Raw genomic sequence first — 15,237 nt, 5'->3', positions numbered from 1 at the left:
AACGGAGGAGAGCTGTGTGGTGAAGGTTCGCGGCCTTCGGAGTGTCTTTCTATGATCTCGGACCAGGAATAAACAAGACTTACTTCTCACAGCAGAAACAAACACTGGATAGAAACACACGGAAGGCCCTGGGCGATTAAATGGTTTGCAGCATTGAAGTAGCGTTTCTGCTTTTCTAGCTACACACAGGCATTTTAGTACATTAGTTAGCTAACGTTAGCTAGCTAGCTACTTGCAAGTAAGGATAAGCCATTGCCAAGTGTAGAAATGGCAGACCATTTGATTGACCACCGTCACTTTTGCAGACAAGACTAGTTTGAGTGTCTTGAAGGCTAACAGTGAGTATAGTCCCTCTAGAATTGTTGGTGTTGGCGTGCGAGCCTTTGGACCAGGCTTTGCTGGTTGCTTCTTTAATTTGTATTGAGTGGGCCCTGCTGCATGGCCTGTAATTCGGCTAGTAGGCGTGTACAGCAATGCCATACAACCCTAACCCCGCCTAAATATGGCCGTGATGCAGTTTAAGTGAGAGACTGAATCGACTTGTCCGCAGTGATACTTAATCAATCATTGGTTTGGTCTTGTTGATCAGTGGGGGACAGCAGCATGCTCCAACTGTGTGCTTTAGCCCATGCTGACAGAGTAGAAGGCAGCTGAGCTGATGACCAGCACTGTAAGGGCATAAACTGTGATACCATGTTTTGGTCTTCTCTTGGTCGTCAGTCTTGGACCTTTGCAGGTGTGCAGAAGTCGCTAGGCCGTGGTGGTGGTCTCGTATTTTATCACGCGATGATTTGTTAGCATTGTAGTAAAGTCAAGTTATTTGTATATGCAGGTAGATCCAGCAGTTCCAGTTAGGTCAACATCTGGTGAGAGGTGTACCTAGCCAATAATGGTGCTAGTGAACATCTGGTGAGGGATAGCTACCTAATAATAGTGCCAACAATGGTGACTTGACAGGGGGTGATTTTGTTTTTTTGGAACAAAAGTATCTAAACTGAACTAATTGAAAGATTTTGAGTTTTGGGCTATGTGTAGTGACGAGCAATATGACTGTATTTTTATTGTATGGTGATAAATTGTGTTATCGTGGTACACAGTATGCTTTTATGAGTATATCCTCAGTGCTTCAAGAACATGATTTACTGCACATTTCATTAAAAAGTGTAACCGGTCCTATTCAATTGAATGGAGTGCAGCGCATTTGAGTAAAAATCACGGAGACCACAGTACCAAGCTTTTACTCTTGTCTTGTCTTACTGAAGGTGCTGAAGGACTACAGTCCAAAAAAGGTCCATCACTTGGAAAATATGTAAAGAAGAGGTGTCCAGTTCGCTGAGTTTTCCCCCCCATTATTAACTGCTTGAGACAATGGCATTCTCAAATTATAGCACCTTAAACCGTGCTCAGCTCACCTTTGAGTACCTTCACACAAACTCGTAAGTATCAATGTTTTTGTAAGTGAGTAAGAGAAAGAATGAGTGCTTGCTAAACTGGGTTCTCTTCGTTTTTAGACTTTATAGAAGTCGCAGAATTAGTTTACGCCTAATTATGAAATCACAAAAATCTAGACAATTTATGGGAGGATTTGCCACTCATTTACACAGCTTTTCTCTTACCCCAGATGTAGTCGATCAGTTAAGACAAGTTTGGTGTCCAAACGTGCATTAGTGCTATGAGGCTGTCATTATTCACCAAATGATTTCTGTACATACATATGCCCACATAATTTTCTCAAGCTGATCAAACAGCAGTGATGACTTCTCTAAGGCAGCACAGACTTGTCAATGCAGTATTTCAGCACACTATGACTTGCTGTGAACATCTGAAGTAAATTGTGTAAATTAGATTTTTTTTGCCCAACCACTCCTTTAAAACAGCAGACTAAAATCCCATTCAGAGGTGACTGTAGCGTTAAAGTAGGGCCAAAAAGTGAAACCCTGGTGGGCGACACTTTGGTGTGCATGTTTGTAAAAAATAATGTCTTGTGGTGTCTTGATAGCCTGGTTTTATTTTCCTACAAGGATAATATTGTCAGGAGAGTCTGCATTTAAAACTGTTTTTGATGTGGATGTGGATGTTGAATGTACTTCAAAATTCTTTGTGCAACATTTCACTCATAACATATGATCTCGCTGAGTTTTCAGAAAAGACTAATTTAAGCAGAAGACCACTTTTGAAGCACTGTGAATACCAGGGGGTTGCTCCTGTAAAATAATAACAGTGATGTAAGAACACACAAAGAAGACACATAATGGTAAAATTATGAGCTGATTGACAGTTAATTCAAGACAGTTGTGAAAGAACTAGGAATATATGCTGGTTTGTGTTTTTTGATGGGTGTTGTGAATTACAACTATGTCAAAGCCTGACTGTTGATAATTTCATTTGATAAAACAGTCACTGAAACATTTATAAGACATGTATAACATGTACCATTGTAGCTGAGTGTGCACTGCTCAAAGGTTTTGAATAATTTGTTACATTAATAATATAATTAATAACATATCTGGTATGTATTAGTACAACACAGACTGTGTAGATAATATAAACAACAGACAAAAAGGAATGTTTAGATATTTCATCCAGTATGTCAACAAATCAATAATTGTTTAACTGCATGCATAGTTCTTAGTAAATTTAGAATAATCCATAATCGTTTTCATTTACATTATTATTATTATTATTTTTGAAAATGTTAATTTCAAATATTTTAGCTGTGGTGAATATGTTGAAATGAAACATGCTCTCCTGTCCAAAAAGAGATGACTGATTCTGATCAACCGTGTAATACCTAGTTCTATATCAGGAAAATGTCTGCCCCCTTTGTTACTTCTTATGACATATTAATTAGTAATAACTGCATTACACCTTTTTATTGAAGGTGATTAGGTTAATTTCTCTCACTGTAATGAAGGAATCTAAGCAGAACAGTGCCTCAGGACTTTCTCACACATGGTGGTTAAATGTCTTATCCCATCCGAAAAGAGGAAACTGTAGCAAATATTGTATCAAATTGTTCTGAACTCAATTTCTTACAATGAGGGGGAACTCAATAGAAAAACACTTGGGTAATACGTTGATGGCACTTTGATGTTTCAAAAAGAACCCTGCAGTATGTAATACACATTGCTGTCTTATTTCACAGACAACTACAGTCTTACTTGTTGTTTTGTAACAGACATATGATGGATATGCTTGTCTGTGAGTAAAAACATTGTTCTGTGTGACTGATGCCTACAGGACAACACACGAGTTTCTTTTTGGTGCTTTGGCTGAGCTTGTGGACAACTCAAGGTATCAGCCTTCTCTTACGTTGGTTAAGTTGTTAGTTCACATATGCTAAAAACGCTGGATATGTTTGGAGGTTTATGTGCTTTTGAAACTTCACAAAATCAACACTGTTTTTCCTCATCTATAGAGATGCAAACGCTACAAGGATTGACATTTACACAGGTACTGTATGAAGTTGCCACACATGTAAATATGAAGATCAAGTTGAGACATTTTTACTAAAAGGGTTTACTTTTGCATATCACTTTTTCCTTCATGTCCACCCATCTCAAAAACTCAGAGAAAAGACCAGACCTTCGTGGAGGCTTTATGCTTTGCTTCTTGGATGATGGGACTGGCATGGATCCCAGTGAGTATAGTAATATCTATTTGATTAATCAGTTTCCCTCCAAAACCCAGTACTACAACACTCCCTGCTCCCACACCATGATGAAATTCTAGTGAGTAAAATGAATTATTTTTGCATAGGTGAAGCAACGCACGTCATACAGTTTGGCAAATCCAGCAAGAGGTTCCCTGAGTCCACTCATATTGGCCAGTATGGAAATGGGTTGAAGTCGTAAGTGCCTTTTATACATGGCAATAAAATGTATAGACCCTCCTTGACATAAAATGCAGTCAGGAAGTTTCCTTTATACAATTTTTTTGTATTCATATCTTTAGAGATACGTTATTTACCCATCAATGTTTTTTTGTTTTTTTTTAGTGGCTCAATGCGTATTGGCAAAGATTTCATCCTCTTCACGAAGAAAGATGACAAACTAACATGTTTATTTCTGTCACGGACATTTCATGAAGAGGAAGGGCTGGATGAGGTAAGGCATAATTTATATATATATATATATATATATATATATATATATATATATATATATATATATATATATATATATATATATATAAACCAAGCATCAAAACATCGTAGTAAAGCAAACAGTGTGCTAATCATATAGTGACACTCTTACTGTATTTATCTGGACAAGAAAAAACTATACAGAATGACCAATGGGCAGAATATGACACAGCCATGTTTTTGTCTTTTTATTCTAACACAAATGTAGGTTATCGTTCCATTGCCCAGTTGGGATCTGAAGACCCAGCAGCCTCTTACTCAAGACCCAGAGAAGTATGCAATAGAGACAGAACTCATCTTCAAATACTCTCCTTTCAAGAGTGAGGAGCAGCTGTTCCAGCAGTTTAAGAAAATTGAGGGAGCCAATGGTATGAGTTTATAATTCACAGTGTTCTTATTAAGATGCATGTTTTATTAATTAACATTTTTTTCATAATCAGGCCTTTTAAGCTTTGAGTGTATGGTCTTTAGGTACACTGGTTATAGTTTACAATCTGAAACTGATGGACAACAGAGAGCCTGAATTGGATGTGCAGACAGATCACCAGGACATACTGATGGCAGGGACGCCTGTGGAGGGAGTGTGAGTAGCTTAAATACCCTTTCACTCCTCCGACATCCCTTGTTTTCGCTCTTTTCATTTATTCCTCTATAATTGCCCTTAATTAATACATTCATTAAATTGTTTTAAAACAGCAAGCCAGAGAGACGGTCATTCCGTGCCTATGCTGCTGTTCTTTACATCGATCCCAGGATGAGAATATTCATTCAAGGACACAAAGTTAGGACCAAGCGACTATCCTGCTGTTTGTACAATCCTAGGTACGCAAACAACTGCACACACAGCACTTCAGCACTCATTTAATGTATCTGTAAATGACGGTGCACAAACCGTGTTTGCTCTCTTGCAGGATGTACAAATACACATCAACTCGCTTTAAAACACGTGCAGAGCAAGAAGTGAAAAAAGCTGATCACCTTGCAAAACTCGGTGAGTACATTGAGGCACACCTGGACTGTACATTGAAGCATTTATCTGAGGGAGTATTTCCTTGCCACTCTTGCCCTTGCCCTTGTAAGTTGTGATGACTACAGTGTTATAAACCGTGTCTGCTTACAAAGTTGCTTCTTTTTCTTTTTTCCTTTTTTTTTTTTTTTACAGCGGAGGAGAAGGCCAGAGAAGCGGAAAGTAAAGCACGTGCTCTAGAGTTGAAGTTGGGTGATGATTTATCCAAAGAGGCCAGGGTGAGAACCCACAACAGCCTTCTGCACAATAACTCTTTATCAGCCAAACAGAGAAGTATATGTACCAGCCAGAGGTTCCCACCCACCCACTTTGACAAGTACTGATCTAGTAATAAGTATTGCATGAAGGTTAGTCTCACCCACTAGTGTTCTGCTCACAGACGTATATGTACCATCCTATATACATCATCGAGCCAACGGATTATAGCCATTCACTGATACCACTAATAACTCTGATAATGGCATTACAACAGGTCATGTCAAGGTCTGGTATGTATTAGATGGTAAGCAAGCAGTTGGTTCTCTTATTTCACCTGTTGCATGTAGAGAGATATGAGCAGCTTTAACAACAGTTTTGACAAGCAGTGCCCAACAACTGGGTTAGTGCATCTCTGAAACAGAGGGTTTCTCTGCTTAAAAGCGCTGAGCACGTATCAACTGTGGTCTGGCGAAGGACAAACTACCAACTGGTGACAGGGTTTTAGGTGCTCTGCATGAGGGCAGTGAAGTCTAAACCAAACCAACAGAAATGCTACTATGGCACAAGTCACAGGATGTTCTAATGATCACATCCTGCTGTGCTGTGTTTCATACTAACCCCTGCACACCAGCAGAAGTGTCTATAAGAGGCATGCAGGCATTGCCATTGGACCTTGGAGCAGGTTCCTTGTTACACTAAGTCACGATTTCTTTTTTTAACATGTGGCCGGTCATGTATGGCTGTTCTGCTTACCTGGAAAAGTGATGACAATGGGAATGCACTTATGTAAATTTGTCCTATTTAAACATCATTGCAGACAAGATACACCCCTTCAGGCCAATAGTTTTATGCAGTGTCCTCTTTCAGCAAGATAATGTGCCCTGCCACACTGCACATGTTGTTGGGGAATGGTTTGAGGAGCACAGAGTTCTAGATGATGACCAGGTCTATTAAATTCCCCAGATCTCAATCCGTTCATTTGTGAGATGCTGGAACAACAAATATACAGGTGACTTTTTGATGAGCTGCCAATGTCTTATACACCAATGTCAGATACCCAGGGTTTCATCAAAGTCCTTGCCTCTGTGGGTTGGAGCTGTTTTGGCGGCCTGTTACCGCAAAACCACATTAAAAAAAAAAAAAAAAAGCAAATGGAAAAAGAAGCAATGTTAAATATAACCACACAGAAATAGAAAAGAGAAAAATTAACAGCAAGAAAAAAAAATAACACCCACTTCAATAAAGCAATTACAAATGTAACCAAACATGCAAAAAAACAAAACTAAAAACACAGGAATAAAAAGAACAGTGTGTAAATACAAAACAACCCCACACCTCAATACGATCAATGCCAAATATAACAAAAAGTTATAATAATTAATTATTAATTATTTTAATAATGAATTAAAATAAATAATTAATTTATTTTAAATAAATAAAATAAATAATTAACCAAAGACCTAAATAGAAAAAAAAACACAGGTCACGAATATAGAAAAAAAACAACCCCCACTTGTGAAAAGGAGCTGTTAAAAATATAGCGAAACGCACACAACACACAATATCCTCTAAAATAATACATCTACAAAATAGAAGACGCATCTTGATAAAAAATGCTGCCTTTATGCTGCTGAGATGGGGCACCATTTCTCCCAGAAAAAAAAGCACCATCTCTCTGCAGAAAGTCTTCAGAATAGTTATATATTTTTGGATGTTGGTTTTTTGTGCTCTCTTTTATGTTCTTTCTTATATGTGTATTAGGTTTTTTTATCATTGCTTATTTGTTTATTCATTTGTTTTATTTGCTTGCTGTTCTTTTTTATGTTATAGCTCATAGAGGAACAAAATGTTTATCAAATGTTTATTTGTTACACTCTGATTGACTTTCTGCATGAACATATGTACAAAACTTACTAACATGCTCCAGGTTGTATCAGTTCAATGCTCACACTTCTCAGACTCTCTGATGGTTGACATGTAGACTACACAAGGGTATATGTTTGTTTATACAGACCAAATCAGTATGCAGTACAATGTTTACTTTGTTTTCTTTTTGTTTTCAGACTGCTCTGAGGAAGGCCCAAGATTCAGCTTCAGCATTACGTGCAGAAGCTAGTAGAAAACAAGCCATATACGCATCTAAACAGAAGTAATGCATACATGCCTACATAGACACACACAAATCCACACATTCATAGAAACCAGTTAAACAGACATATTAAGTGCAATCAAACTGTGCCTTTGTACTTAAAACACTTCAAAATCTACTATATGCCTTATACATATAATCTACATCCACACCAAATGACACAAAGGAGTATTGAGTTTCATACTTACTTTTGTCATTTGTGGCAGAGCATTGAAGGAGCCTAAGGAGCTGAACTTCATTTTTGGTATAAACATCGAAAGGCGAGACCAGGATGGCATGTTTATTTACAACTGCAGTCGGCTCATCAAGATGTATGAGAAGACTGGACCGCAGCTGGAGGGAGGAATGTGAGTCTGCCATAATACTGCCGGTCTAATGGAATCATGTTAAGTTAATGGGGCATAGAAACAAAACAAAGTTGTTGAAGAGCACCAATTGACACTGCTGTGTCATCATGTTTTAGGGCATGTGGTGGAGTGGTGGGGGTGGTAGATGTTCCCTATCTTGTGTTGGAGCCAACACACAACAAGCAAGACTTTGCAGATGCTAAAGAGTACAGACACTTACTCAGAGCAATGGGGGACTATCTTGCCCAATACTGGAAAGACATTGGTATAGGTGAGTATCTCTGTGTCTCTGTATGTGTATAGAGCTGGCAGTAGGGTTCAAATGAAAATTGTTTAATGCGCAACAGCTTTTTTGGTCCAGAAAGACATGGTAGTTTGTGTAGTGTGCACCAGCTGCTGAACAGAACTCCTAACCACTGAACTGTTTTTTGGAGAACTTCCACTGTCTCCTATTACTGGATCTAGCAAAGTGTCAAAGACATGTTCAGAGGGTTTTAAGTTACTCATGACAGCATATTTGTCAGTACTTTGATTTTGTGTAGTTCATTTGTCGTTGTAGGAATACTGTTAGCTATTTTTGCCATCAGTTTATTTGAACTTCATTTCATGACTTGAGACAATTCTAGTATGTCATTCAGCTTTATTCACTAAAAACAGCTCAGAAAGGCATTGTGAAGTTCTGGGACGAGTTTGGGTATTTGTCAGCCAACTGGAATGCCACACCTTCAAATGATCTAAGGTTCCGCCGACGCAGGGCCATGGAGATTCCGGTCACAATACAGTGTGGTAAGAGCAGTTATTCACAGTGTCCATATGTGTGCTCTTGTAGTATTGTGAACTTGTTTACAGTTTTTTGCATGTACTCATTTTTACTTTCTCTCTCTCTCTCTCTCTCTTTCTCTCTCTTGCTCTCTCCTTGTCTGTCCCTTACACACAATTATTCTTTTTCTCAGATAAATGTCTGAAGTGGCGAACACTGCCTTTTCAGATGGATGCTGTGGATAAGCGTTACCCAGACAGTTGGGTCTGTCTAATGAACCCTGATGGAGCGCAGGACAGGTACATAAAAAAGAATGAAGAACAGTGTTCTCAACTCATGTTGTGTACTTGTAGACACTCTTCTAGCTTTTCCTCATTTTTAGTAGCGATCCTTCGCTCCTCTTCTGTTTCTCTCACATCCTGTCTGTCTCCGTCAGGTGCGATGCTCCTGAGCAGAAGCAGAATTTACCTGTTGGTGTTTTGAAAAAGGACACCAAAACCTCAGAAGACAAACAGAAAGAGCTCTCTGATAAAATCCGTCAGCAGCAAGATAAATTAGAAGCCCTACAGGTACTCATCCATACGTTGGTCTAGTACACTTTGAACCGTTAACCTCAGCCACTTTAAAGTAACACGTCTGTTTCAGAAAACTTCAACTGTAAAGTCAGCATCAGATGTGAAACGGCTACCTCTGGAGGTCACAACAAAGCCTTCAGAGCAGCGTACAGCTCAGGTGATGTTTTTTATGCTTTAATATTCATTTGCTTAAAGTTTTTTTTTATCTTGATTTGAAGGTGGAACTGATTTTTTTTCTATGTTCTACGTTCTAGACTGCTACACGCTCATCTCAACGCACAGCAGCTCGACCACGGTCACCCCCGCTTCCTGCTGTTGTCAAAAGAGCCGTCAGCCAATCTCCTGCAGCTAAAACTCCGCCCTCTAAATCTACACCACCATCACGTCCAACAAGAACTCCTTCTGCTCCGCCCCCTCCAGCCAAAACCAAAGCAACTCCACCTCCCAAACCAGTGAAATCTGCCTCTAGAGCTGTGGCGACCCCTTCACCTTCAAAACCACCAGCTCGCAGGAGTGCAGCCCAAACCCGCACTACAGTGAGTGTTCACAAACAGCAGTATTAGATCTCGTATTGCATTGCAGAGAACAATCAGAATTCCATTCCTTTGACTGACTGCTTCCTTTTTTTTATCAGAGATGTCTGGCCTCAGGTCCTGGAGAGATTTAATACAGCCTAGGTTTTGGTGCTTTTTATAGTTAACTCGGCCATTACTTCTAGTTTTTGTTGGTGTGTTTGATCAGGGAGATCATCACAATGTGCTAACCCCCCAGAGCTCCAGGACAGGAACCGGGCACTTCTGCTTCATGTTAATATGGGTCTGTTAATTTAAAGTTTGTTAAAAAGAGGATGTGTTTGTGTTTGTGACTGGTTCCAGCCGTCCACCACAAAGACGGCTAGCAGACAAACTAGAAAGAAAGGAAGCACCAAGAAGGGTAAAGCACAAGAAGAAGAAGATGAAGAGAAAGAAAGTGAAGAAGAAGAAGAAGAGGAGGAGGAGGAAGAAGAAGAAGAAGAAGAGGAGGAAGAAGAAGAAGAAGAAGAGGAAGAACCACAACCCAAAAAATCCAAACTTGCCGCGCCTGTTCAAAGTCGTGGAAAGGGAGCAGTAGAAAAAAAAGCCTCCCCAGCCAAACAAGCAAACAACACAGAGGTAGAGTACTCTCTCAGACCTCCTCAGAGACTAATAGTGCCTACAAAAAACAGAATGTATTCTTAGTATAATCTAATATGACACATTTTTCAACTAATAATGAATGTGTTTCTTCAGAGAATCAGCAATAGCACTGAAGAAGATTTAAAACAAGATGCAGTGAAAAATGCTCATAAAGGTAACAGTAAAAATAATTAATTCCTACATTAAGGCAAAGTTACAACCTTGCAGATTGGTACAAAGAATTTGTTGATCTCCAGTAACTGCGTTTGTGGATTGCTGTGTGTGTTTCACAGATAAAGGCATACAAGTGGAAGCGAAGGTGAATGGAGAATGGTTTACTGGCCGGGTGACTGCAGTGGAGACTGGGAAGGAGAGTGTGCGTTGGAAAGTAAAGTTTGATTATGTCCCCATGAACACACCACGAGACCGCTGGTAAGACCCCACATACACACAAACAGTTGTAGTCATTTCTGATTTTAAATACAGTGTGTGGGTTTGTTGTGTTGTGTTAAATGAGTGTCTGATGTGAATGGATTTTTGTTTGTTTATTTATTTATTTATTTATTTACTGTCTTTCAGGGTGTTTAAAGGCAGTGATGACGTCCGCCTCATGCGCCCTGCGTCACCAGAATCACGGAGTCCAGACACCAATCAGGTTCCAGCCCGGTCTGTGACTCCACCCACTGCAGCTGAGCCTGATACGACCCAGAGTGGGCCGAGTAGGGAAACTACAGAGGGCCTTGTCACCATGATGAGGTGGGTGTTGGCATGTGCCTGTAAATTCTTGTGCAAGTGTAAAAAAATATGATTAGACATTCAGTTTTACTGTCTCATACTGTTCAGTATGAGAAGTCTATTGTGATCTGAGGCTTTTGGGTAGCTGCATGGACCTCATTACATTGTTTTTATTCCTTGTAGGACATTGCTGCGATACTTTTTCCCGCCTGATTTCCGAATCCCAAAAGACTCCCTGAACACTATGAGTGCTGATGACCTTGTAGCTTTTCCCATTGTGAGTAAATTGCATCCATGTAGATATGTGTGTACTTGTAGGTTGAATTCATTGAAACAGTGAGGGGAACACTGACTGGACACTTTATAATTTAATAAAATGTTGCCCACTGCAGGAAAAAAGGGCAAAGTTATTGTTAGTTCATTAACACCAGCAAAACTCTTAAGTGATGTATGAACAGTGAACTATGGGCACTTTTTGGGTACTTGGCGTTATTAGCACGTTTTTTATCAGTTCAGCAGTAATGGTGTGTTGTGTGGTCATGTTTACAGAAAGAGTATTTCCAGCAATACGAAGCAGGCCTGCAGAGTCTGTGTAATTCGTACCAGAGTCGCGCTGAGTCTCGAGCTCGAGCTGTGGAAGAGAAGAGCAGCGGCGCAGAGGCCAAACTTAGAGAGTCTGAGGAGAAACTCCGCAAACTCAGAACAAACATTGTTGCACTGCTGCAGAAAGTCCAGGAGGTCTGTGCTACTCCACAAACACAGCCACACACATATAGACAATGACTACACAAACTAGAAGTCTTCAGTGGTTCTATACAGTATTGCAAAAAGGGTTATTTGACAATAGTGTAACCCTTTGAACTCTTTGTGCTGTATATAATAGAACCATCTGGTAGATACAGGACGATCTTTGCATTGTCATTGTTCTATATAGAGACTATATAGAGCCTTTAATAAAGAACCACTAAAGAAGGGTTCATGTTTGTACTACCCTTTTCAGAGGGTATGTATGTATGTATGTGTGTGTGTGTGTGTGTGTGTGTGTATATATATATATATATATATACAGTGAGTCCAAGAAGTATTTGATCCCTTGCTGATTTTCTTTGTTTGCCCACTAATAAAGACACTATCCTTCTGCACTTTTAATGGTAGATATATTCTAACATGGAGAGACAGAATATCAAGACAAAAATCCAGAATATAATTTTAAAGAATATATTTTAATTAATTTGTATTTCAATGAGGAAAATAAGTATTTGATCCCTCTTGCCAAACACACTCAATACTTAGTGGCAAAGCCTTTGTTTGCAAGCACAGCGGTGAGACGTTTGTTGTAGTTAACCACAAGTTTAGCACACACACCAGGGGGAATTTTGGCCCACTCTTCTTTGCAGATCCTCTCTAAATCATGAAGGTTGGTGGGCTGTCGCTTGGCAACTCTGACCTTCAGCTCCCTCCATAGATTTTCGATCGGATTGAGGTCTGGCGACTGGCTGGGCCACTCCATGACCTTAATGTGATTTTTCTTGAGCCAATCCTTTGTTGCCTTTGCTGTATGTTTAGGGTCGTTATCATGTTGGAAGACCCAACCACGGCCCATTTTCAGATCCCTGGCAGAGGGGAGGAGGTTGTCCCTCAGGATTGTGCGGTACATGGCTCCATCCATCTTCCCAGTGATGCGGTGAAGTAGCCCTGTACCCTTGGCAGAGAAACACCCCCAAAACATTATGCTTCCACCTCCATGCTTGACGGTGGGCACAGTGTTCTTGGGGTCATAGGCAGCATTTTTCTTCCTCCACACATGGCGGGTGGAGTTGAGGCCAAAAAGTTCAATTTTGGTCTCGTCTGACCACAAAACCTTCTCCCAATAACTTGGTTCATCTTTCAAATGATCATTGGCATACTTGAGGCGCGCCTCCACATGTGCTCTCTTCAGCAGGGGTACCTTTCGGGCACTGCAGGATGTGAATCCATTGTTGCGCAAAGTGTTGCCAATTGTTTCCTTGCAAACTGTGGTCCCAGCTGCCTTCAGGTCATTTGCTAACTCCTGCCGAGTGGTTGCAGGACGATTTCTGACTGTTCTCAGCATCATTGCCACCCCACGAGGCGAAATCTTCTTTGGAGCACCGGGCCGAGGTCTGTTGATTGTCATGTTATACTCTTTAAACTTTCTGATAATTGCACCAATAGTTGTTACTTTCACATCCAACACCTTACTAATCTTTTTGTAGCCCATTCCAGCTTTGTGAAGGTCAACAATTCTGACTCTGAGGTCCTGTGACAGCTCTTTGGTTTTACCCATGTTGGAGACTTGAAATCTGTGTGATCTGTCTGATTCTGTGGACAGGTGTTTTTCACACAAGTGATTAGTGAGAACAGGTGGCTTCAGGTCAGGTAACAAGTTGATTGGGAGTGTCTAACTGGTCTGTAAAAGCCAGAACTGCTAATGAATACTAAGGGATCAAATACTTATTTCACTCCATGAAATACAAATCAATTAATATATATTCCTTAGATTTATTTTCTGGATTTTCTTTTTAATATTCTGTCTCTCCATGTAAGAATACATCTACCATTAAAAGTATAGAATGATCATGTCTTTATTAGTGGGCCAACGAAGAAAATCAGCAAGGGATCAAATACTTCTTGGACTCACTGTATATATATATATATATATATATATATATATATATATATATATATATATATATATATATATGCATGCACACAGCAACAGTAAACACATACATAGTTTTATACATGTGTTTGTCACTGTGTGCATCAAGGTTACTCGATTTTGGTTGTACATATCTGGTCAATATGTTGCAATGATTGATATCTGTGTGTTTTTTTTTTCCCTGTAGGATATTGAGATCAGCAGTGATGATGAGTTGGATGCCTATATAGAGGACCTGGTCACCAAGGGCGAGTAAAACACTGCAGCCGTCGCTCCATCTCTGCCCGTCCTGCCTTCTTCTCGCTTAATGATGGTCACAGTTACTCTCCTTGTTCATCAATTGGTTTCATTCGGTTCTGTTTAGTTCCTTTTCCCATCTGCTGCAGTTGCAGACAGCATTATCACCACTGAATGATGATTTATCATTTTTTAAACCACACTCTTTGCTCCCACCGATTAACCAACAGTACATACATTTTGATTTTATGGACCAAAGGCACTAAAAATGCCTGTTTTACAAGTTTTACAGAAAGTAGCCTCTTTTTTTCTCCTTTTTCATTTTACAGGATTTACAGTACAGCATCTTTTGAGTTGGGAGTTTGCCAATTGGCTTGGTTTAAAGCCTGACTCGGTTCTGAATAGATCTACAGTGCATCAGAATGGGCCTCAAAAAAGGGTGGCCCTTTGCAAATCAGTATAACTGTAAGTGGCTTTGGAGAATGTTTTCTCTGATTCCTGGTCGCTGCTAATTATTTGGGTTTTTTTGGGGGGTATATACTTTCAGTGACTTCCTGTTGCTTTGTGTCTTTCATATATGAGTGTGGGGTCCAGTACGGTGGATTTCCTTCTTTTTGAATAAACCTAATACTGTTTACCCCATGGTTCAAAACATTTAGTCACCGTCTTTATATGTAAGTATATTTTTAAACAGTTTTAAGAAAATGTTCCAATAAAATTTAGGATGTATACAAGGTGTTGTGTTGTACATATCTATACGTATATGCTGTATCTACATTTTTGCAGGTTTTTTGTGTTTTGATTTTGATCTGACAGTTATTTTTTTACATGTGTCCCAGTTTCATGAGGAATGAACCAATATAGTTGCTCGAAATTGACTTTAAATAAATGAAATCTTTTTACATTGACATCATTCAAAATTCAAAACCATTTTTCCTTCTGTAAATTTGCCATTTTAGAGATTCTTGATTTTTGCATGACAAAAACAGTATGGTTACAGTGTCCTCTGATGTGTAACGCAATACACATAATACACAGTCCCAGCATATAAGCAGCAGGTCAAAAGATATCATTTACCAAAATGACCTTATCCAGTAATCATGTCTCAGTGCCTAAACACTGTTGTACTGCGCATCAGTACAGCGGCATTAGACAGTCCGTGGTATGGAATGGAACCCAATAAGTAAATACAGGTGATGCCAACTCGACTTTTTAAAAAATTATACGTGTT

The 15,237-nt window shown here is 39.5% G+C and overlaps 1 protein-coding gene across 2 annotated transcripts; it reads left to right on the top strand.

Moving 5' to 3' along the window:
* The first annotated feature begins 7 nt into the window (after positions 1-7).
* On the top strand, positions 8-14,872 carry morc2 (MORC family CW-type zinc finger 2). 2 transcript variants are annotated; one of them, XM_072672014.1, is made up of 27 exons: positions 8-143; positions 1,263-1,436; positions 3,241-3,294; positions 3,419-3,453; positions 3,572-3,640; positions 3,760-3,850; positions 3,998-4,106; positions 4,353-4,512; positions 4,616-4,727; positions 4,841-4,966; positions 5,056-5,135; positions 5,307-5,389; positions 7,433-7,518; positions 7,725-7,865; positions 7,982-8,136; positions 8,523-8,651; positions 8,819-8,924; positions 9,062-9,194; positions 9,271-9,357; positions 9,455-9,736; positions 10,076-10,351; positions 10,469-10,529; positions 10,648-10,786; positions 10,934-11,110; positions 11,273-11,366; positions 11,639-11,827; positions 13,957-14,872. In XM_072672014.1, the coding sequence occupies exons 2-27, from the start codon at positions 1,369-1,371 to the stop codon at positions 14,023-14,025; spliced, it is 3,111 nt and encodes a 1,036-aa protein (XP_072528115.1). In that variant the 5' UTR covers positions 8-143; positions 1,263-1,368; the 3' UTR covers positions 14,026-14,872. The 2 variants fall into 2 exon arrangements, with proteins under 2 accessions (XP_072528115.1, XP_072528120.1); XM_072672019.1 differs by having other exon boundaries at positions 8-158.
* The last annotated feature ends 365 nt before the right edge of the window (positions 14,873-15,237 follow it).

The sequence above is a fragment of the Salminus brasiliensis genome, chromosome 2 (assembly GCF_030463535.1).
Source record: "Salminus brasiliensis chromosome 2, fSalBra1.hap2, whole genome shotgun sequence".
NCBI lineage: Eukaryota > Metazoa > Chordata > Actinopteri > Characiformes > Bryconidae > Salminus > Salminus brasiliensis.
This window is presented reverse-complemented; position numbering and strand designations above follow the sequence as displayed.

What these genes read in the sequence shown, in the direction of transcription:
- morc2 (XM_072672014.1), top strand. Translation starts at nt 1,369, where the DNA reads ATGGCATTCTCAAATTATAGCACCTTAAACCGTGCTCAGCTCACCTTT. An exon ending in CCGCAGCTGGAGGGAGGAAT is followed by an intron (nt 7,866 to 7,981) that starts GTGAGTCTGCCA and finishes ATCATGTTTTAG; the next exon opens with GGCATGTGGTGGAGTGGTGG. An exon ending in CAGCCCAAACCCGCACTACA is followed by an intron (nt 9,737 to 10,075) that starts GTGAGTGTTCAC and finishes GACTGGTTCCAG; the next exon opens with CCGTCCACCACAAAGACGGC.